This window comes from Artemia franciscana, chromosome 12, assembly GCF_032884065.1.
Source record: "Artemia franciscana chromosome 12, ASM3288406v1, whole genome shotgun sequence".
In the NCBI taxonomy this organism is placed as follows: domain Eukaryota; kingdom Metazoa; phylum Arthropoda; class Branchiopoda; order Anostraca; family Artemiidae; genus Artemia; species Artemia franciscana.
The window spans coordinates 21,804,543-21,828,392 of record NC_088874.1 but is presented as its reverse complement, the minus strand read 5'-3'; the positions used below and the strand labels follow the sequence as shown (position 1 = coordinate 21,828,392).

The window sequence follows — 23,850 nt, the reverse complement described above, 5'->3', positions numbered from 1 at the left end:
TTTCATCACGAGGTTCCAATTCAAGAATTTGTAGGAGGGTACATCCTCATCCTCTTCATCTTTGTCATCTTCTCCTCCCTTCTGTTTGGTTTGTGGGAAGTGCGAGTACTTGAGCTGCCTTTCCCCAGCAGTTTAAGACCTAGAAACCGTTTAAACAACTCCTTTAAACAAGTCAACGCTTTAATTTCATAAAAATCAAAGGAAAAATATCTAAACGTTTATAAAATGCCGTATTTTTAGTTTATAAAACAGAAACAGGCTCCAAGCAGCTTATATTTCGAATATGCTAGTATACCAAAGTGGTTTTCTCCTGTGATTTCCGCAGCTGTTACAATAACAAACAAGAGACATATGATTTGGTCGAAAATAAGATTACGTAAAACTAAAGGTCTTGATTATTCATGACAAAACAATAATCATCAACTAACACTTTGTTTTTGTTATCTTACATTAAACTATCTGACTATATATGTTCTAAATATTTTTACAGAAAGCATTAAATATTAACTTGAAAATCTACTTTGGATTAATTTCTTGTATAATTAAAACAAAAAGTATTAAATGTAAACTTGAAAGTCTTCTTTTGATTAATTTCTTGTATAATTAAAACTTTATATTTTATACTATTACCCGAAACGAGACCAATGTGAGTCTTTTCTGTTTTGAAACTTAAAAGTTTTTTATAGAACATTACAGGCACAAATCCCTTAAAAAGCCCTAAATAGATCATTCATCCCTTATGCAAAAGATATATTCAAAGAAACTCCATGGAAAATTGTCAAAATAATTATCCTAAAATTTTATTTTATGTACTATATAAATAGTCGATTCTAAAGTTCTTAGTCACAGATCCACTTTTGGTCCACCTCCAATAGGTATTGCTTTCATTTCTGACCTCAAACATAAAAATTCCGCACACACACAAGTAATAGCAACACACAAAATATTTGTAATCCACCATGTAGCAGTTTTAGGAAAGAAGCCACTGTAGTGCCAACAGAAAAGTAAATGCAAAATATGAATTGTTGTTGAAAAATCCAAGCACAACTTCGTTCTTCCAACTAAGAACCAAATTGAGGCTGCACTGAAAACAAAAAGACGCCAATAAATTACAAAATACAGAAAATGCAATCTTTTACATATGACCGATGGGTAAAATGCAGCCCATTAGCACTCTTAATGTGGCACGCAAAGCCTTTTGAAAAAGCACACAATATTATGACATGGGACTAATATTACGTTGTTTCCAATAACAAAGTTGTACAAATATAATGTGAAATACATATATAGAAACTTAATGTTCTTCCAATGTGAATGGAGACATACATAGAAAGCAACACTATTCATTATTATGGGTGCAGTTGGTAATACTTGATTAGCCTTTTGATGTATGTGCAACATACATCACCAGACTTTGTGTATTTTCAGCTTATGTTTTATATATATCTTTTGTATATATTTTTTGTCAACCTTTTTTTTTACAATTTGCTGGTAACATCAATTGATAATGTAGATGCAGCTAGGGGTAATAGTGTTTTTGTGAGATTAGCAGCCTACTTACACACAATAAACACCATTTTCTTTCTTTTTTTGCACAGCATACAGCCTACATCCATTATCTGATTTCGAGCTGATCAATTCTGCAGTAGAGGTATCAAAATGATTCACTGAATTTATAATTCAACTGAGCTGTACTGATGGGCTAATGATAAGATATGAATCTCAATTTAGAGTATTTTTCTAGTACACAGGGATGTTTTTCAATATAGATGGTTCAAGGAGCCAACTCACCTCCTTCATGAGTAAGACAGACAAAGATCAATGAAAATGATTAAAAAAAAAATATTGAAAACACATGACATATTTTAAATGAATAAGATAGATAGCTCTGTTAACAATCTCACGAGTTCTTTTATGCTTGACTAGAGTTTATTGTCAATAATTTATGAAGGAATTTGACATTTTCTCAAGATATGTAGAATTTTCTTCACCACCAACTGAAGTTTTTTCTTCAACCATAAATTCTTCCAGCAAAAATACTTAAAAACAATTTACACTGATGGATCACCAAGCTCTTATTCATCAGCCTTGGCACACAACGTTTAGTGATTATGACAACATTCAGAAAATATTATACCCTTGGCTGATCCTTAATCCAAATAAGATTTACTATTACTTAATTTTAAGGAATAAAACTGCATCAAACATCTATGTCCTGTTCAACGAATTAATAAGCTTTTACTGCTTTGGTAAAACAGTCCTCTTTAGCTTGTATAGTTCTTGAGGGGGGGGGGGTACATTGAGGGTTCTAGTGATATCCTCGTAAAATTCTTAATTCATTAGTGCTCCAAAAAGATTAAATTTCGTGATAGGTAGCCATACTAGCAGACATAAATATCAGTTTGTGTGGCAAGTTAAAATCAATTTTTATCCCAAGATAATTAAGGACACTAGTTTAGTCACTATGAATTATGGCTGAAGGACTTAAAGACTAAACAGCAGGAAGAATTTCATGGTTAATTGCATGCAGTAATATATTACAAGACTGTCATCCACTTATTCTCAAGTTGTCCCTCATTTTGGTGTTACTTTAATACAAGAATACTTAGTTAAAATTATAGATAAAAAACAGCAGAATTCAAAGCTCTTCCAGCCTTGAATTTGGCAGATGGAACTGTTGCACTTACCAAGCTAAGTATGGATGAATCCACTTAATTCTATCCCAAACAGAGAATTTTGGCTTCATATATGAAACCATATATGGACCAAAAATATTGGAAGTCAGCTAGCCCCCCTCTTGGGCTCTTTTTTTCGAAATTCACCTGATAAAAATTTTGAGCTAGCCATTTTTTATTAGTATAATCAAAAAATCTAATAACTATGTCTTTGAGGATGGCTTGACCTCCCACAGTCTCCAGGGGATGGGCTGCAAGCTATGAACTTTGCCCACTGCTTATTTATAGTATTGAATATTGGGGAGTATATGGAGGTTTTCAGGAGGGATTTTTACAGTGAAGAGGGGGGAGGGATTATTTTTTAGCTGAAAGTAGGGAGCAACATTAAACTTTAAAACAAACAGAAATTATTATACATACAAGAAGGTTGTTCTCTCCTCAATACCTTTCTCTTTACACCAACGTTTTTTTTGAACTTTTAGAATTGCTTATTTTTCTAACTAAATGGTCTCTATGATTCAGGAGTCATTCTTAAATAACTGAAGTGAAAAATTAAACTTTAGTGTAATGAGCCAAGTATTGAGGAAAGGAAAGCCCCTCATGTATATTATAATTTCAGTTCATTTTCAGTTTTATTGTTGCTCCTTACTTACAGTTGAAAAAGCTTGTTTTTATTTGATCTTATATAAGAGCTGCTTTATAGAGCATGCAGTGAGTCCAGAAAACATTGGGTGTTCACATTTTAATTAATGCTAGAGGGCAAGTTCTGTGTCCTGACATTGACTTAGCACTGTATGAATTATTCCACAATGTGCTTTTATCATTATAAAAGAAAATATAAATTATATTAAAATTTCACTGTATGTGGCTTTGCAAGGAATGAGTTTGCAAAAAAAGAATCTTCAGTTATATTATTTCCTTCAACATATTGAAACTATCCAATTAAATATGCAGTTTTAGTTGCATCACTTCCTTCTTCAACTTGTAAGGTGAATTATGAATTTGAAGCGTGTATTCTAGAAACTATTTTATTGACATGATTGTCCCCCTGAAAGGACTATCCAGTAGCATTTATAAAATTTCACCAATTTTACCTTAAAAATGGTGACCTAGCTTTTGTTCAGCATGGGCCAGTAAACCCTGTCAGTCTTGTTTTGCATGACTTCATAGTCTTAACTTTGTTTGATATTTTTTCAATCCTGTCTAATATTTGCATCTTCCCATAGACTAGTCAAGGGCTCCCTAGGGAGGTGTGCCTCCCAGTTTGAAAATGAGCTCTAGTACATCATATATCAAGGAGAAAACCAAAAAAGTTATCTGTAAGAATTTATTCATAGATTACTTCTTTATAATAACCTAGAATGATATATTAAAAAGTCATCTGCATGACTTAATTCATGTTTGCTTTATGATAGCATGAAGTAAAAAAGTCATCTGTGTGACTTTATTCATGTTTGCTAATGATATATTAAAGAGTCATTTGTATGACTTTATTTAGGCTGCTCCATAATAAAATGATGTATAAAAAGCCATCTATTTCCCTTTTTGCTGTTTTTTCAGTATATAGGTGGAGTAGTATAATATGTTCTATATGACATTCTAGTGCATCATATATGTTTAAGGAGAAAACCAAAACTCATCAATAAAACTTTATTCATAGGCTAAGACTTTATAATAACCTAGAATGGTATATTAAGAAGTCATCTGTATGACTTTATTCATGTTTGCTCAACAATAGTCTGAGGTATAAAAAGTCATCTGTTAGACTTTATTCATATTTGCTCTATAACAGTATCAGGTATAAACAGTCTTCTGAATGACTTTATTAATATTTGCTCTACAGTAGTATGAGAATAAAGAGTCATCTGTATGACATTATTCATATTTGCTTTATAATAGTGTGAAGTGTAAAGTCTTCTGAATGACTTTATTCATGTTTGCTTTATAATAGTATAAGCTATAGAAAGTCTTCTGTATGATTTTATTCATGTCAGGCCTATAATAGTATGAGGTGAATAGTTTAAGGTATAAAAAGTATTCTGTATGAATTTATTAATGTTTGCTCTGTTTAAGGTATAAAGAGCCATCTGTATGACTTTATTCATGTTTTTTCTATAATAGTATGAGGTGTAAAAAGTCATTGGTATGACTTTATTCATATTTGCTGTATAATAATATGAGGAATAAAGTCTTCTACATGACTTTATGCATGTTTGCTCTGTAATAGTATGACATATAAATATCATCTGTATCACTTTACTATTCTAAATAATGGGAAAAAGCATGGTTTTTTTATTTTGTTTGACTTTATCATGCTTTCTATATAGAAGTAAGTGATAGTATCTCATCCTTAGCATATAAAAGGATCAATAACTATTAGAGTCAAATGTTTCAAACCTTCAGTGGCTGACAAGGAGATATCTGGTTTTCAGGAGCACTAATATTTTAAAGCACAGATGTGACCTACACAATAGCTAAACTAAATATGACATCTAAGTTTCAAAAGAGTATACACAATTCATGAGATGGGTAAAATTCTAGTTAATTGACTTCTTGCTATCTCAGAAAGGGTTTAGGTTAGGAAAATGAAGCTTTCAGGGATAAATCTAAAGACTAAACTACATCCTGGAAGGTATTTTGAAGCAACTACCTCTACTCCTTCTCCTCTAGAGGGCCCTGACCTTTGATGACCTTTAAAAATATGTGTGTTATAAAAGTGAAACCTTGCAAAATAGATCTTCTGCTTAATTGAAGTAAAAAAAATTCCAGCTTGATAACTTTGCTCAATTCCATTTTATAAGGTTTTAAAGATATGTAAATACATTTCCTAAATTTTGAAAAAAACATTGATATGGCTCAAAATTCTACTCAAATAACAGGCATTGCATTTTCAGAACTAAAGGCAGAGAAAAAGCAACTAGTAACTGAAAATTAAGGTAAAATATTGTTTTGTCAAAATATCTTTAAGTATAGACCTGTCATGTAGGCAAATTTCAGATCCCTCTAGAGGGAGAAGGAGTGGAGGTGGGTACTTTAAAAATACCTTCCTGGGACATACTTTAGCCTGTAACTTTTATAAAATATTTTAATGATAGCCTAGTTTCAAAAACATTCTTTTGAAGAAAGGATATTCATCCTGTTAAGTGGTGCAGCAGTTGATTTAGGTGCCTACTATTTAGAGGATCTTAGTCCACAACAAGTGATTGATTCTATTTTTGAAAGTATTTATTGTAATGGAAAGTAATAGACTGAAAGATCATAATCAGACATACTTAAGCAGAGCAATAATCAGGAAAATAGCAATGATAGTTCTTCCAATAACACCTTTCAAATTTAGTTCTTCAATTTTATAAACGCAATCCAAAGATAGATGGGCACCAACCAAAAAGTGCATCAATAAGATAAGAAGCCCAGTGAAAAAATACATAATGCATTGAATTGCAACTATTTGGGCTATTATAAGGGCTGGATCCCAAACTGAATGCCTGAATGATCCAGACAGGGGCATTTCGCAGAACTCCACGAAATAAACAACACAAGTTTACTTGGACACCATTTCAAAAGCACGTGCAGAAATTTTAAAATTTACGCTCGAACCAACACTTGCAAACATATGCGCAAGCGAGTAGATTTAGCATCATAAAAACAAATTACATATTTTGACGAAATATATTTGTTCCTGTACTAAAAGTCTTTGGATCCTCCAATGTATCCTCTATCGTATCCTCTATCTCATTCGTCTATCCCAATCGTATCCTCTGGATACGATTTTTCACTCATCACTTTCTTTTTGGTACCTTCAAGTGGATTTTCAGCCTCATAAATCCGCTCTTCTAAATCGGAGCACGTCATTATATAGCCTGATTGTACCCATAAAGTTCATTAAAATACTGAGACCATCCATTCTGAGGATAACGTTAAAATATACTACCAGATTTTTTGCTCTCACAACATGTACAATTTCATGCACAGCCTGGTCGTATGTGACAACAGTGGAAACTCAGTCCTACATCTCTAAAAGTTCTCTTGAAAGTTTTCCTGGGTTCTTCCACTATTGCTAGGTTAGATGGAGAGTGGGAAACCACTGGGTGGTACTCAATCTTAGTTTTAGGTATACCAGCCTTATTGTCATATACAGCTGGGAATTTTTTTGTAACCAAGATATGGTTGAGGTTCTGCTGAGTCAATTGACACATTCATAAGCTGCGTTGGGAACGCTCCACAAAGAAGCCAGATTGCAAAAAAGTCTGAAATGGGATTCTTCTGATTAAATGGCAAACTCTGATTAAATGAGGTGTCCGCATTTTGCTGTCACCTGCCTGCTAGGCTTTAGGTAAATCTTACCACACCTTCTTGGCTGAATAGGACTTGAAGTTGACAGGTGAGGGTTCCTATTCCATTTTCGGAAATTCCATTTATGAAATGTCTATTCTTTCATAAGTTTCACACGTAAAACTTAACGTCAGTAATTATGTCTCTTGAATCAAGCTCCATTCAGGTAGCATCAGCATGCTCGTGCATAGATTCTTTTGCTTTGATAGAGTTTTCTATTCAGCTAAGTCACAGGGATCTACCTATACAGGCGTATTCGTGCTGGATAATTGCCTATGGTTAGCCGAACAAAAAATTGGGTCACTCCGCATCTTCACTAATAGTTCAAAAATGAAAAGAGTTATATAGTTTCTAGGTCACTCATTTTGTAGAACGATTAATGTCATACCTAATCGATCAATAAAAAATACACCTTATAAAGGCAAATTTTCAAGATGGACTAAAAATTTTCCAAAACACTCTAAATTATGATATATTCTTAGTCGATTTTTAAAGATTACAATAGAACAGCAGAAGATAAAGAAATTTTGGGAAAAGAATATTGAATTTTGATGATTTCCTTTAATTTGACTAATAATTGAACAGTTGATGTTAGAATTTATTATTGATTTCAAGTGAATTTTTGTCAATAGAGATCGAATTTTAGAGAATTTGAAAAAATGTGGATGTAGGACTGATTGGTCAACTATATAACGTTCTTTTTCGTATTCAGCCTGATTAACTACAGCAGATTGTATTCTCAAACTTTATGCTGCTTGCTGATCACTCATAACCTTAAATATCAACATTTCTCTGATGTGGCTCCCTGACTACATATCCTTTACAATAGGTGAGCACGTATAGAGAAAATTATTTTAACCTGAAAAAAAATCTCAATGTTCCAACGACATTGGCCTGTGGGAGCACCTGGGCGAATCAAAAATTAGTTACGGTACTGACGGCAGAGTTGTCACCGAGCAAGGAAAAAAATCACTAGACTTTAGTGATTTTTTGGTTGATTTAATGATTTTCTTCAATAGCCCAGTGATTTACGTGCTGATTTAGTGATTTTTTGGTTTAGGAAATATAAAAATCACTACAAATAGTGATAAATCACTAGGGGGTGGTAACCTTGAGTGACGGTGGTCATGAACGGCTTCGGAACGTGGGTGCTTCTAAAGGAAGAGGAAAATATGCTAGCTATTTTCCGGGTAAATGGTCTAAGGGTAGTTGTACATGCTTGTTGGATAGACCATATGTAAAATAATAATTGCCGGGCCACATTAAAAAAAAACAAAAAACAAACAAACAAGTATTGTGAATGATTTGGGTTCCTTATCAATTTTAACGTCACAGTTGTGCTTCAGAAGCGAAAAAATTAGATGGTAGGTAATTGATCAAAAAAGCTAGTATCAACGCTATTTTGTTTCCAAATTGTTTTTACTAATGCTATGTCTATGGAACTTTTGCCAGATCCATATTATAAATAGTAACACCGATGCTCCAAGCTTCAATCTTTTCTAGGTTCGAAAAGCAGAAAACAGAACAATGTTCAAGTGAGAACAATTCTCACTTAATTGGACTATCTGTCTTGGCTTTTTCTACAATTAGCCATGACTTGACTTGCCCACAACTATTCCATTTTTAATTCAAAAATCAATGGACTCGGTCGAGGCCTCGGTCCTGTTGGATTTTTGAATTAAAAATGGAATAGTTGTGGGCAAGTCAAGTCATGGCTAATTGCAGAAAAAGCCAAGACAGATAGTCCAATTAAGTGGGCATCAAGTCATGGATAAATTACAAACGGCATGCATAATTGACACTGTAGTCGTGGATAATTTTGATTTGATCGACAAGTCGGACTATAACGTGACCCTGACATAAGCTTTACAGATGAATGTGTTTTAATCCCAATTTCTAGGGCCACAATGGAAGGAAGGCTTAGATGGCTAGGTCATGTTACGAAGAAGCAGGATAAGTTGTCAAAAACTTTGCTTTTTGCGCATCCCTCTGCGGCCAAATGAAAAGCAGTGCGTCCACGAAACAGGTGGACATAAGAAAGAATTTAATGGGAATTGGAGCACCATGGGAAGAGTAAAGAGCAACTATGGTAGCAGCTTGTTGACGTAACAAGTTGTAAGTAGTTGTAGTAGTCTCCAAAACTGCTAGAAGAGTTTAAGATTTATCCTTGGCCATATTTGCCACCATTTGACACGCACCATCGTAGTTTTCAATTCGAAATGTCTATAACTTGCAGCAGCAAACTTAATTTTATTTTTGACGGTTTTTTTTATAATTATAATTGTATAATTATAATAAAAATTGAATATAATTTCAACCAGGCCACATAACAAAAATTAATCATATAGACCTTTAAATTCCAGTCCAAGTTCAATATAACTTCCTTACTTTAAAGGTAAAAAACGAAGAGACACTAAAAACTTGACATTAAGATTTATTCAAAACAATAAAATAATGAACAAACTTCCATATCACAGTAGTTTAAAAAAGTACTTCAGATAACATTGAAAAAAGTAAAGCAATAAGAAGCATCAAATATACATCAACATGGTTATTAACTCATTTACTGATGTTAAGTAAAGGAAGAGCTTACAATTACAGAAGAATAACGACGAAGGATGACGGAAAATAAGGGAGATAACAGGGGAAGGCAGAGGAAAAACCAAAAATAATTAGGACAGAAATAGGACAAGAATGAAGAAAACTAAAAAGAAGAATTTTAACAGTGAAATATCAAGACTTAACAATTTAAGGCAACGGGGAAAACGAAAATTATTAGGACAGAAATAGGACAAGAATGAAGAAAACTAAAAAGAAGAATTTGAACAGCGAAATATCAAGTCTTAGCAATTTAAGGCAAGGGGAAAAACAAAAATGATCAGGAGACAAATAGGATAAGAACGAAGAAAACTAATAAGAGGAATATAGACAGTAAAATATCGACCGTCGATATTTTACTGCCTAAATTCATCGATAATCGACGACTGAAGTTACCTTTTGTGTTGAGCTCTTAAAGGATTGTATAGACTTTTTCAATTATTTAAACATTATAAATCAAGTAACCAGATGCTTCCCTAATCAATCAACAACTTCGCATGCAACAGTTTAGCAATGGCGGTAACTCAAAAGATGTTATGGCACACAACGTTAGTTTACGGAGTATTTATGCTCGTGTTTGCCAATAAGCAAGAAAAGCCGCATTTTGTAGAAACCAGAATCTTTTAATTACCTTGAGAACTAAATAGGATACTAGAAACGGATTGAACCAATTTACCAAGCGGGCTAAGTGAATTTGCAAAGACAAGTTGTTATACAGGCAACATTATTCATATCATTATATTCTCACGGTCAAGCTTAAAACGCACCATACTAGAGTTATTCCCGATAAGAGGGATAGAAAATTATCACCTTGTATTACTCCTATAATATGCTCAATGGCAGCCAATAGATAGGACAGGGTAAATATATACATGCGTATTTTTGTGAGTGAAACAATTATAACATTTGGAAGAGTTAAAAAAGTACATCGAGTCGATTATTGACCTTGTCTCCACATCAGTAATGGAATCATGTATATCTATATATATTGGGAATATCTATGGTATGGCGCGTTTTATGCTTGCCGGTGAAAACACGGTGATACGAAAAACGTATCACTTGATCATGGACGTGTTTACCGACGGCAGAAAAGAAATTCAAAGGTTACGTTACATTTTAAGATCTTTCAGTAAAGATTAGGATAGACAGATCTTCGGTTCAAGGAAGAATTACGAACCCTGAAAAAATAAAAAAAAATTGTTGGTTCATAAACACTATGAGCAAGTCAGATGGGTTTACTTTGTCACTATTTAATAGGGGGGTGTGTGTGTGCTTAACCGTTATTGGGTCTTTATAATACCTAATTACAGAAAGATGACAACCAAATGAAGCAACAAAAAATATATCATATAAGCGAGGTAAAGCAAAGCTCTTAAGTAGAACAATGTAATGAGTAAGCGCTTCGTAAATTCAAAGCTTGTCAAGACCATTATAATGTGTGCGCCAGTAATATTAACCGCATGAAAGAATAAAGAATATTTTTAAAGCTTTTAATGAAAAATTACATCAAATTTTAAACAATCATGAAGGAAATTCTGTCTTATTATAAAGATCTTGAAAACTGATAATGTGGACGAATAGCATTATTTCAACTACCACACAAGATATTAAGCATGGAGGTCAATTTTGCACTTTATGTTACATTCAATTCAGGGTCACACCAAGTCGACCCTGTTTTGCTAACTTATTGCTTGGCGAACAGCGAAAAACAGCACAGAAAACGTGCTTTTTGGTACAAGAAAAGTCTGAGATTTATCAATCTCAAAAGCCAATTAAGGCAAATAAAAATTATCAACTAGTACTACTACTAAAACGCGCCACAGCACTTTAAGTTAACACACCTAACCACGTTGCCTGAAGTTAGCACAGCTAGGCATGCTCCTCCTCCATCCCAATATATTCAAAGCCCCACTCTCTTTACACCCTCCCAAGAAGTTTCCATTTCCATGAAATCTTACCTGACGACATTCTCCCACCCCACAGAGGATGACCTGCTTTTCGTTTAGTCTTTTTTTTAAACTATTTTAGTCTTTTTAGTCTTTTATTTTGTCTATTTAGTCTTTTATTTTGGTTCGAGAAACTATCTAATGTAACTAGCATGGGGAAAAAAAGGACAGTCACAAAACTGAACGTATTGGAGATGAAGTAAACACAAACTTCGACATCTAAAGACGTATAATTTTAGGTAAAACAAATATTAGTAGGATCCCTACAAATACTAAAACTTTACAACTTCAGAGCATTAAAATAAATCACTCAATTCGGGGCAGGGTAGAATAACATCTCGAATAAGTAGTAATAGATCCATCTATGAGGCAGTGTACCGGAAAAATAGCATGACAAGATGAGACAGTGCAAAATTAAAGCTCACTTAACATATAAAGCCTGGGGAAGAGTAAATCGGTCGAAAATCAAAAGCCAGTAAAGGCTCAATTTCTTTCTCAGAATGCAGCATTAAAAATTAGTGGTTACAAGAAATTTTAAGAAAAAAAATCTTTCAAACTTACAGAATTGTCTAACCATAGTTAAGAAGGTTCTGCTTTGGTTGGCCTTATTCAGCTAAATAGGAGTTCAGTAGCCCTGTCTTTAGAGCTTGAGCACGGTAGATGCCGCAATTTACAGGTTTTAGACCATTTTGAGGGCTGACGCAGCCTTTGCTTAGGACCCACATACGCCCATTAGCTAGACCTTATGAAGTAATACTGTTTTGGAGATTATTGCCATACTACCGAAACTGGTGGCACATTATTGAGTAAATAAATACCCCCTCCTCTCTTGCTACTAAAAATTTGGCTTTGCCCTAGACTTTGATTCTGATAAAGAATAAACACGGTTAATTGAGTACTGAGAAAAAACATCTATAGAATATTTTGTGTTCATGGATTAACCGCAAATAAAGTTGGTAATTATTCAACTACTAAATTTTGCAGTATATTATCAAGTAATTTAGGCCACTGTGAATTTTGATTTAAAAAATTGGTTTCCACCGGATTATCTAAATAAGAGAATTCAGTCTAAAGAGTGTAGAAAAAAAATACGATAGAAATTGGAATTCACGTCTTTTGATTTTGGACTGACAAGCACTTAAAAACACTACCTAAAACTCAAATAACAATCAAAATACTGGTTGATTTTGAATGTTCAATACATCGTTGACTAAGTTTAAACATCTAAAATCAAGAACTTAAAGCTATAAAGGAAGAACAAGAAACCTAACAATAGTTATGAATTCTAGGCCCTTTACTCGTAATATTTCTGGACAGTCTAATCAAGATGGGCAGTAATAAAACGAATATTTAAACATACCAAAAATAGTACAGCACATGTGAACAAGCCCGGAAAAAGATAGACCAGGAACGACATTTAATTTTTTTTTATAACAGTTAAAACACTGGTTGAAGTTGAAAGCACTAAACAGTCATCAAATTAAAATTTTTTGCCATTCTGCTACTTAATTATTAGGCAAAAATAAAAGCAACTAACAATAAATATTCAGGAGTGTTAATTAAGCAAAAATAACCAAATTTACACTCCGGATATTTGCATAAAATATGAAATACACTGCAGTGTAAAGCAATCAAATCATAGCAACGAAATAGTATCATCCTATTCATCAAAATTAGCCTCAACAGGAATTCAACTAGCTTTCGTCAAATGTTGACTGGGGAGTATTTTTGGGTGTAGTTTCATCTACTTCTTTTATTGAATCAAATTCTTCATACAGGCGTTTTTCTGCAATTAATTTCTGTCGAACCTGAAGAAAAAAAAGAAGAACTGATTTAGAAAAGACATTCTCTTTGTCTATAAAATTTCGGAATTAATTTTCAAAGAGCAATTAGTTCGTTTTGCATTGCGGTTCATTCCAACACTACTACAGGAAAAAAAGAAGAATAAAAAAACTTGCATTTATGCATTCCAAAATTCTGTTTAAAAATAATGATAATAACAAAAATCGCTGACATGTTTTTATTGTGAAGGTCGATATACACTAGCACAAAGTAGGTAACTGAAACTTCTCTATCTCTATACTTTCCATGCTTGGAACCAAAAATTTTCTAAAATTAGAAAAGTGGCTTCTCTTTATTGCAATGACAAACTTGAAGATCTATATTCTAATAAGCCCAAGCAATAGCACTGGTAAATTAAAAAGATATGCGAAAAAAAAACCCTCCTCGACTTATTTTTATTTCCCTGAACCCCAAATAACATTGCCAATGATCTGAACTTGTGTCTCGCTTCTATTGTACAAAGTCTCCCCCTCTCCTGGCCCAGGCCCAATCGTTTTTCCCAATTCCTCCTCCCCACTAATTTCTCACTCTGATGTTATAAGTATGCCCAAAAGCTTTGAAAATCAACCACTTGCCCCTGGACATCCCAATCGATTTAATCAAAGACTTTTCAGACAAAACTGCTAAACCTTTAGCAAACATCTCCAACCTAATTACAAGATTTAGTAAAGTCCCAAATTGTTGGAAACATGCCGTTATAACACCTGTCTCAAAGAAACCAACTAATCTTAGTTTCTCCAATGTATGCCCCATTACACTTACAACAGTTATTTCAAAACTTTATGAACGTTTCCTTTGCGACTGCCACAAAGTTAAAATCATTCTACGCATTAACGTCCAAAAAGTTTCTAATTTAAGCCAAACTCCGACCACCCATTACCCTGTTCAGTTCAGTTTATTAACATCAAAATAAATGGACAACAATAACTCTCTACCCCTACAAGGCTCCATGGCCTTTAGACCAAATATTTGGTCTTTAGACCAAATAAAGAGTCTCTTCTTAAAACAAACAAGAAGTCCAATTAAATAACTTTGTGTTAACTGTGCACTTGGTACATATCATCTTAATAATCTAGAAAACCAAACGTTTGGTTAAACCTTGTTTTGGTTAACTTTCAAAAAGCTTTTAACTTGGCTGACCATGACATAGTGATTCATTTAATACTGGATATCTTTGAACTTGACTTTCTCTTAGTAAATATTGTAATACCGTTCCCCTCAAATAAACCGCAAGTGATGGGCCATCAATATACTCTTCACAAACAAACACAAAATCCAAGACGTTATTACCAATCGTGGTCGTTTTTAGTTCTCTCCAAAACAAAAATCCTTTTCTTATGTCCTGTAAGTGATTATCAGAGGTAACGCTATAGCATTGCCTATAGCAAAGGCCATATGGCTCCAATGTTTTATTATTTATTTCATTTTTTTCAGAGGCACTTCATATGGAAGGGGTCGTTGCATAAACTTCAGAAGAGGCTCATTCGATTGAAAATTTTTTTAAGAGTTAAAAGTGATCGCAGTGTAACTAGCCCCCCATGCCTTATTTTTCCCAAATGCCTCAGACAAAAATTTTGAAATAGCCATTTTGTAAAAAATAATTCAAAGATAACATAACAAAAACACAACCAACGGTGTCAACACAACCCACCAAGGCCAGGGGGCAGGCGTTCTAAGTTATGCCCTGGGGGCATATATGGTTCTTATGGAAGTGATGCTCGTATAAACGTCAGAGAGGGCTCATCTGATAGAAAACCAAAAGTTACAGTTCACCTTTTAAGGGTCAAAAGGGAGCGGAGGGCAACTCCCCCCCCCGCGCCTTTTCTTTCTCAAATTCATCAGATAAGAACTTTAAGATAACCATTTTTTTTTAAATAGTTCAAAGATCATACAACGAAAACTCTGGGGTTGACACAACCCCCCAGGGCCCGGAGGCAGGCTTTGTAAGTTATACCCTAGGCCCATATATGATTTTTACGGAAAGGATGCTTGTATAAACTCCAAAGAGGGCACATTTAATCCAGTTCCCTTTTTCACATTAACAAGAGATCCAAGCCCAACTAGCCGCCCCCTAGCTCTTTTTTCCCACATCCATTCTATACAAATTATGAGATGACCATTTTTAAAAATAGTTCAACATCACATAACAAAAACTCCGGGTCGACCCAACCCCCTAGAGCCTGGGGCCAAGTGTTATCAGCTATGCCCTGAGATGTATGAGATTTTTATGTAAGGAGTAGTCGTATAAACTTCGATGGTGGCTCATTTGATTGGAAATTGACAGTTCTAGTTACCTTTTTATGAGTTAACAGAGGGCAAATACCTCCCCCCTGACTCAAACCCCCTCTTTTCCCCAAATGCAACAAATTAAAATTTTGAGACACCCAGTTTGTTTGAAATATTCCAACTATAAGATAACAAAAACTTCGTTGTCAAGATAACCCCCTCCCTAGAGCCAGGGAAGGGTTTTAACTTATGCCGCGGGGACATATAAGGTTCTTATGGAAGAGGTGGTCGTATAAACTTTGGAGGGGACTTAAATGATTAGAAATTGAAAGTTCCAATTCACTCTTTAAGAGTCAAAAGTGATCCAATGATGACTAGTCTCCCCCTCTGAACCTTCTTTTCCCCAAATGCGTCCAATCGAATTCTTTATACAGCCATTTTGTTAAAAATAGATCAAAGATAATATAACAAAAATTCCAGAGATAAAACAACCCCCAAGAATCCAAATTTTAAATATTTTTCCAAATATTCTTTCCATGACATTACTAACTAGAAAGTAAAACGTCTCAAAGTAATACAATTTCGAATAAACATTACTCAAAATTTTTTACTAGCAAACTGAAAGTAAAAAGAAAATCTGTCTTTGTAGAGAGACCTCTCGAAGACGAGTGGTGACAGGCTATCAAGATTATTGTTAAGAATTTTGGATCAAACAACGAGCAAAAGATCCCAACGAAGTATTTACACAATAACGACGTACACGTGTTGTGTACGCCCTTTGCTTGAATACGCATACCCAGTTTGGGGACCCCAATTGCATGACCTTAACTACATCAACGACAGAATTTGAACCCTGGCAGCTCTACGAATCCCAACCCTTAAAGAACGTAGGTACCATCTCATGTGTAAGTTTGGACACTCCCTGCTTTGAGCTTCTTCCCCCTTCAAAGAAAATCCCCCAATCCTTCCTAATACAAGACTTGGTGCGTGTAGAGCTCCAAATACCCAACTTGACTTGTGCCCCCAAATGTTGACCATGAGGTACAAAAACTCTTTCGTTCCCTATTTTGTTTCGCATTTTAATAATTGATTTACCTTTGTAATAATGTTTATCCCTTTACATTTATTTTATCATTGTAATTATTCTGACGTGCTTATGCTAGCTTGTGTGCTATTTTAGCCAATAAATCATATTCTATTCTAAATACCGTTCCCTTCTACCCCTTGCCACAAGAACAAGCTTGAAACAATGCACCGCAGAACTAATATTTTCAGTGATTATTCGTTCCTTTTTTTTCTAGTATGACAAATCTTCAAATCTTACTTAGTGCTTAGTATGTTGTAAAAGGTAGCATAAGAGAGAAAGAGAAAGAGAGAGAGAGAGAGAGAGAGAGAGAGAGAGAGAGAGAGAGAGAGAGAGAGAGAGAGAGAGAGAGAGAGAGAGAGAGAGAGAGAGAGAGAGAGAGAGAGAGAGAGAGAGAGAGAGAGAGAGAGAGAGAGAGAGAGATTCACCTCTTCAGTCAAAATTTGAATCCGTCCCTCTAATTGAGGAGCCAGCTGAGACGCAAAATTCTCCATAACTTCAATTTCTTCTAGAGTGATTTGGCGAGTAAGGTGCCGTTTTGGATGACAACTTTGATGAATTTCCAACTCTTTTAAGCGATTATGAACCTCGTGGCCGTCCAGTATACCGTCAGATATTTTGGGACTGACGTTGCCACTCTGAATATTCTAAAAAGGAATTAACAAACAACTAGTTTTAGTCCAACTCACATAATTTTGGGAAGTACAGTCCCAAACACAAAGACGTTTAACAATAGAAAAAAAACCCTGAAAATTGGTTAAAAATTTGATTGTTTTTATTATTTTTTTTCCTAAATCCACTGAAGAACTGAGATCAAAGTCTCTGAAAACAATATCTAGCACACAAGACCGTGTCCAGGAATTTTGTTCGGGACTTTGAAAACACGTCAAAAATTTGCTTATATACGATTTTGTTGCTTTTCTACGACCTAGACAAGAATTTCGGGGGAGGGGAGTCAAACCCAGTAACCCCTTTCCTTCTCTTGGATACGTCCTTGCTAGCACATTATGCAAAATCAAGAGCATGCCTATCCCCTCTCCATCGAGCAGTAAAAACACTATCTTTGATACTATTCTTTAGCAAATTAAATAAATCAAGAGCTTGCTAGCCCTCTCCTCTACAACGGTGCTGACATAAGCGTTCGTGGCAACATCATTTAGTAAATTACTCTAAGTTACCACAGACTTCGTTGTTGAAACTGTTTTTAAAACTATGTATATCTGAGCACTGGTGCTATGCGTGAAATAGGAATTGAATATATTGGCTGATTACTATATTAAATTACCGTCAAGAAAATGCCTTGCGCTGGTTCCTCAAAGGCTCTTGTTTAAAACAAAATTTGTTCTTGTAGAAGGAACCTAGATCATTGTACAAAGTTTATTGTATTGTGGCGCTAGAATTATTTCCACAACCTGCTTGACCGATACCCGATCCAATTAAAAAGAAAGGCTTAGAAACGTTGTAAAGGATTCATATTTTCACTTTAATTATTTTGGGATTTGGACACTTTCAAACAATGAGCATCAGATCGCAATGAAAAATAAAACCCGATATCCGTAACTGTTATTTATTGCTAATTTAATATAAATTATATAATTAGACTTCAAAACAGCACAGAACATACTCGATAATCACTTGTCAAAGCCAAGATAAACAAGTTCAGTGTTAAGAGTGTACTATATCCTCTCACAGTTAATAAGGACAGTAAACAATTGTAATAATGATCGAAATGAAGATTGAACACGTATCCGCATGAGACGGGAGAGACCAGGCGGGGCGATTCCCCCCATCCAGATAATTTTTCAGGATTTCCCACTCCCCCTCCCTGGAGAGTGCAATTGCCCATTGAGAAATATAACAGCCTTCAGGAAAAGCTGATAATAGTAATTAAAAAAAGCCAACCTCATTTGGTTAAACTTTGCAATAAAATTAGACACCTCTAGTACCTGCTGAAATATCTTACCAAATGCGCTAATTATTACTTACATCATTAAATTACACCAAAAAAAATATCCAGTGTCAGCTATTTTGGATACTGGTAGTCTGAAAATGTCAAGGAATGGATTTGAAACCCAAAACAACTGCCGACCAATCGAAATATAATCCGATTTTAACACCTAGGAAACGTTCTTGAACGTTCTAGAGAAGTCTTGAACAAAATATAAAACAATTTCAAATTCATCATTATGTCTGACTACCCGTAACAGAACTATACAACTAATCGAAATATCATTTGCCTTCCGTCAACTCCACATTACTTCTTCCGGAGTATTTCAGCAAGACTGACGTACAGATGAGCGTGTTACGAAGTCTGAAACAGTATTTTCTCTCTTTCTTTTAAAATTAATCTTCAAGTAAAAAAAGCTTCTTTATCACAACATAACTCTTAACTAGAGTTTTTGACTATACAATTATTTGCTAATAAATTAACATTATTTTAGTAGCAAAACTGACTACTCGAGGGCTATGAAAGTCTTTATTGCTGAAGACAAAATATTGAGATTGAGACAGACTTACCTTCAAATTAAGGTGCAAAAATTCTTCTTCGATGATGGAAGTATGGGCATCTGGAGTAGAAGCGACTGATATTCTACGATTCGATGGGCTCGTCAATCCACTCAAATCTGGTGTCTTGATTGTGCTTGCTCTAAAAAATAAGACAACACTGCTTATAAATTGCAAGCACTATGTGATATATATATATATATATATATATATATATATATATATATATATATATATATATATATATATATATATATATATATATATATACTAGGTTTTAATACAAGGGAGCTATCCAACCTAGGGTAAGGTGGCAAGAACAGAATATTGCAAAACCCTAGCAGCAAGGACAGCTCAAGTGACGACACAAAACCATTGGATTATGACAAACATCAAATAAAACTATTTTAAGTGATGTCCACATATCTGTTCTTTGTGGGTAGAATTTGTTTTATACAGTTGCGCCTTAAAAATAGAGATGATTAATAGGATAACTGCATAGTGAATCTTCTGCATTGTAACCACGGGAAAATCTAAATCGTCGCGGATTTCAATAAGGATTCATACCGAACAGGAGTATAGTACCACAAGATTCTGGACGAGACGGGCAGTGGTTTAAGATCCGTCTCTCACGAGGAAAGCCGCCGAACGGGGTCCTATTTTATGGTCAATAGATTCTATTAGCGTCTAAAGTGAAATGGTAAATTTTGAATGTTTTATAAACTCTTAAACGTTGATAAATTTTCCTAGCCAAAATAGACTAACAAAACATGGCACACTATTTAGTTTACAAAATAAAGCAAATAAACTTCAATATACTGGTTGAAGTTTATCACTTTACTTCACGGATTTACCACAATCCATAACATGTTCGCATTTAAAGTAAAAAAAAAAAGGAGTATGCTTAATTTAAATCCCTGGCTTAAACATGAGTCATTAAAACATAATTCTTATCGGATACAGCTCAACATTATGTTAAGAAGCATTTGGAACATCTAAAATACACAAACTTTCCGTCTATTATTGTTTAATTCTACAGTAATTTGACAATCAGACGCACTAAAATGCGAAACTGTTCCTGTAAATTGAGAACGACGAAAAAGGAACATAAGAATGTGTTTTTTTTTTTTTTTTTCATAAAATATCGATCATTAAAAAGCATCGATTTTTGAACAGTGGCTGACCCCATGCTAAGTTACCACTGAGGAACTAGATCCTTTACTTGTCTTTACCCTAAACAGGAGATAAGTCCATTTCAAGAATACTTTAAGTGTGTTTTGAACCAAAACTTCCCTGAAGTTTAATCCGTAAAATAAAGTGAGATAGTAGTCAAATTAGCTGTTCAGAAAAATATCCAGTTGATTCAAGTTTTATACTATTGAACATTGAAGCAGCAATGGAGTTTACTCCTAAACTTACAGGATATATACTCCTGTCTCGTACCAGAATTAATCAAAATAAAATGTGAACCAGGAAAATCAGGAAAATATACTTTTGGAGTTTAAAAAATCGATCCTGAGGACTTTTACCTTTGTCACATTTTTCTGCTAGTTGGACCTAGATTTCTAGGTGTCTGTATTATATATTCTATGCACAGCACGAAAAATAGGTCAGCTTTTCAGTTTGAGAAGCGGAATAATCAAAAATAAGAGCATAAAATAGAGAAAAGAGAAGCATAAAACAATTAAGGAAAAATCAAAACAAATTGAGTGGGGTGACTATGATGGAAACCAATTCATCACAAAATCTTTAGAGCGCCAATAGCTCTTCAGGGGGTCTAATCCCAGAGGCTCTAAACACCTACACACACCCCTGCCTCTGTTGTAGAGACCTTAGGTAATTTGTTTCAAAGCCCTTTATGATAAATTTACATAGTCTAAAATTCTGTTTAAAATAGGAAAATAAACTGGCTGGATTTGTATATTCTATTTCTGTACTGCCGATTATTTGATTTATTGGGTTAGACAGCCTATTTTATATCAATTATAAAAAAAGAATACCTTGACCGTATTTTAATTCAATGAGTTACATAGAGACTTGTATAGAGACTGTATAAAAGATTAGGATAAAAGAAGAAGATTCAAACAAAGTAGAAAATATCAAAGAAAATTACCCGGTATCCACTTTTTATTCAGAAGAATGTATCACAAAATATTGACTAGAACCTACATGTTTAAAATAGTAGCTGAAAGTGACAAATCTATGCTGCTATTTCAAAGTAACGCTCATCTATTTTAAACAAAGATTCTAACTTCTCTCATTCAAACTTCCTTTTCTTCTTATAAGGAAGTAAAAATTTAAATAAAAATGTCTTTGGTCATTTCATTCATTATATATGATTACGTTAAACTAGTACATTCACCCAACCAAGAAAAGCCTTGGAAGAAAGAAATTTGTTATAAACAGAAAAAAAAGACCGAAAATAAGGCTAAAACATCAGGCTGTAGAATTGGCCTTTATGAGTTATTATTTATAAAACAATTTTGTTATTTTACTTTATAAGGGGAAAGCACCAACCTTGGGGCACTCAGGGTTTAGAAAAGGATACAAATTGAAATATATATGGTAAAAGTGAGGAAATTCTTACCGCCTAGTAAGTTGACGGGAAACAAGAGGTAGTTTGTGTGACGACGACCTTCTTTTTTTGTCCTTACGCTTTTTGACGCTTATAAAATAATTTTGAACAGCTATGCTTAGATCTGGAGCTAGCTCTTCGTCAACCTAAATTAAAATTCCAAAACTGAGCAATGAAAGGACGACACACAAATTTTTATAATTTTGGAATATACGAGAAACCACTACGAGAGACCATTATGGAAGAAACAGTATGAAATGTACAAGAAACCACTAAAGTTAATAAGATTAGTGAGTTCACAATTTTCTAGTCTGACAGAACCCAGATTATTATTGTCATTTCCTAAACATAATCAATAATCTAATGCTAGTTGTCTTCCAGGAGAGCACAAAAATTTATTTTAGACCGAATATATATGAATCAAAATCAATTCCGAGAGCAACTAAATTTGCTACAATCTCTTCAGCCCATAATACGATAGATCCAACAAAAAAATCGGATGCAAATGAAGCTTTATGTCCATTCATTTGATTGAGCTTAAAGCTGAAAAAACAAAACATGAAATCTACTAGTGTTTTCATAATGAAAATCCTGATTTCATTAAAATACTAGGGCTTAGCTTACTTCAGAAAAAAAAATGCAAATGGTTAATTTTGTTTCATTTCAGTCCAATCCAGCTGGTATTAATTTCATGAAAGGGAGGGTCAAGACAAGAATTTCAAAATGTAATTTTCATGGTTTTAGTTCCTATATTAGAACATTATTGCTTAAGCACGATATATATATATATACATATATATATATATATATATATATATATATATATATATATATATATATATATATATATATATATATATATATATATATATATAAAATCTTGAAAAACAGCGTACATGTCTAGAGCATACTAAAGCCACCTTAAAACAAGCTTATCAGAAAAAAAAATGGAACTATTGCCCAGCAGATTTAGCTTTCAGATAGTTTTTAAAGTTGTTACCTATTGATGACAGTTGTCGATTACACAATCAGAGTGTTCCGGAAGCTTATTTGATGTTTCCATTAGTGTATTTTGATAAAATTAGTCCTTTTTCTAATTTTTTATTTCATTTCTTCGCATGTATTGAAAGACATTCATATGTTCAAATTGTATTTTTCGAAACAGAAATAGATCTTTCCATTACGCTTCGATATAGAAACCAAATGTGTTTCTTCGCAGTACTGTAAGATGATAAGAGGAAAATTAATATCTAACAGAAATTGCATATACAATAACTTTTCGTTAAAGCACCAAGGACAATGAAAATGAAAACTGATTGTTTGAATTGGTTAAGAGGAAACTTACACAGCCATATATATCTTAAATATTAATAAAAAATAGGATTTCAATTTATTTTTAACAGAGCCCATATCCAATTGTTGGTAGTAGCGGGCGCCAAACTTAAAAAAAGAAATGTAGCCGGGAAACTTAGCCAAAAATAAGCTAAAACATGTGGCAAAACAACTCAAGAAGGTTGGGTTTTCATTTGAAAGCGGTGTTGTTCTTGGGAACAAACAGACTATTATCTTTTGAACTTTTACGGACGAAAATTATTGTGAAATTTAGCTAATTAGTGTTTATGTACATTTTCACGGTTCAACATGGAAACACTGAGGAAAATGTGGTAATGCCTAAAAATTTTCAGAATTTTGAAACAAACAAAACACAAATCTTAAAAAACACAGTTTTCATACATGATTAGTCCTAGGATAGGTCCAGGGGGAATTATATTTCCATTTTTGATACTTTAAAACGGAACTTTGTAACAGGTTTAATTTTCTAATTGAAAGCTATTTTCTGTAATAGGCTATTTTCTAATTGAAAGCTTCAAGCTGAAGCTTTTTCACTATCAAATTAAACAGGATTTCATTAATTCATCAAGTTTTTCATTAGCTTTTCCATAATGAATACTTCCTTAATTATAGAACATTGAAATACCAAAGATAGTCTATAATATCCGAACAGAATTGAAAAAAATAGAGAGAGAGAGAGAGAGAGAGAGAGAGAGAGAGAGAGAGAGAGAGAGA

The 23,850-nt window shown here is 33.8% G+C and overlaps 2 protein-coding genes across 4 annotated transcripts in view; both read right to left on the bottom strand.

The window, feature by feature from the left end:
• Window positions 1-162: 162 nt before the first annotated feature.
• On the bottom strand, window positions 163-6,272 carry LOC136033851 (protein SYS1 homolog). The gene is made up of 2 exons (XM_065714809.1): window positions 5,948-6,272; window positions 163-1,084 (listed from the first exon to the last, which is right to left on the bottom strand). The coding sequence occupies exons 1-2, from the start codon at window positions 6,181-6,183 to the stop codon at window positions 844-846; spliced, it is 477 nt and encodes a 158-aa protein (XP_065570881.1). The 5' UTR covers window positions 6,184-6,272; the 3' UTR covers window positions 163-843.
• Window positions 6,273-9,425: 3,153 nt separating this feature from the next.
• The window catches only part of LOC136033849 (mannosylglucosyl-3-phosphoglycerate phosphatase-like), a 70,861-nt gene continuing 56,436 nt past the window's right edge, over window positions 9,426-23,850 (bottom strand). For 2 of the 3 annotated variants that reach the window (XM_065714808.1, XM_065714806.1), the window contains exons 9-12: window positions 21,796-21,929; window positions 19,221-19,350; window positions 17,132-17,350; window positions 11,626-13,359 (exon numbers count right to left, since the gene is read on the bottom strand). In XM_065714808.1, the coding sequence (XP_065570880.1) occupies window positions 13,246-13,359; window positions 17,132-17,350; window positions 19,221-19,350; window positions 21,796-21,929 (597 nt within the window). In that variant the 3' untranslated portion in view covers window positions 11,626-13,245. Of the gene's footprint in view, window positions 13,360-17,131; window positions 17,351-19,220; window positions 19,351-21,795; window positions 21,930-23,850 lie in introns of all 3 variants that reach the window. The other variant, XM_065714807.1, reaches the window with a different exon arrangement.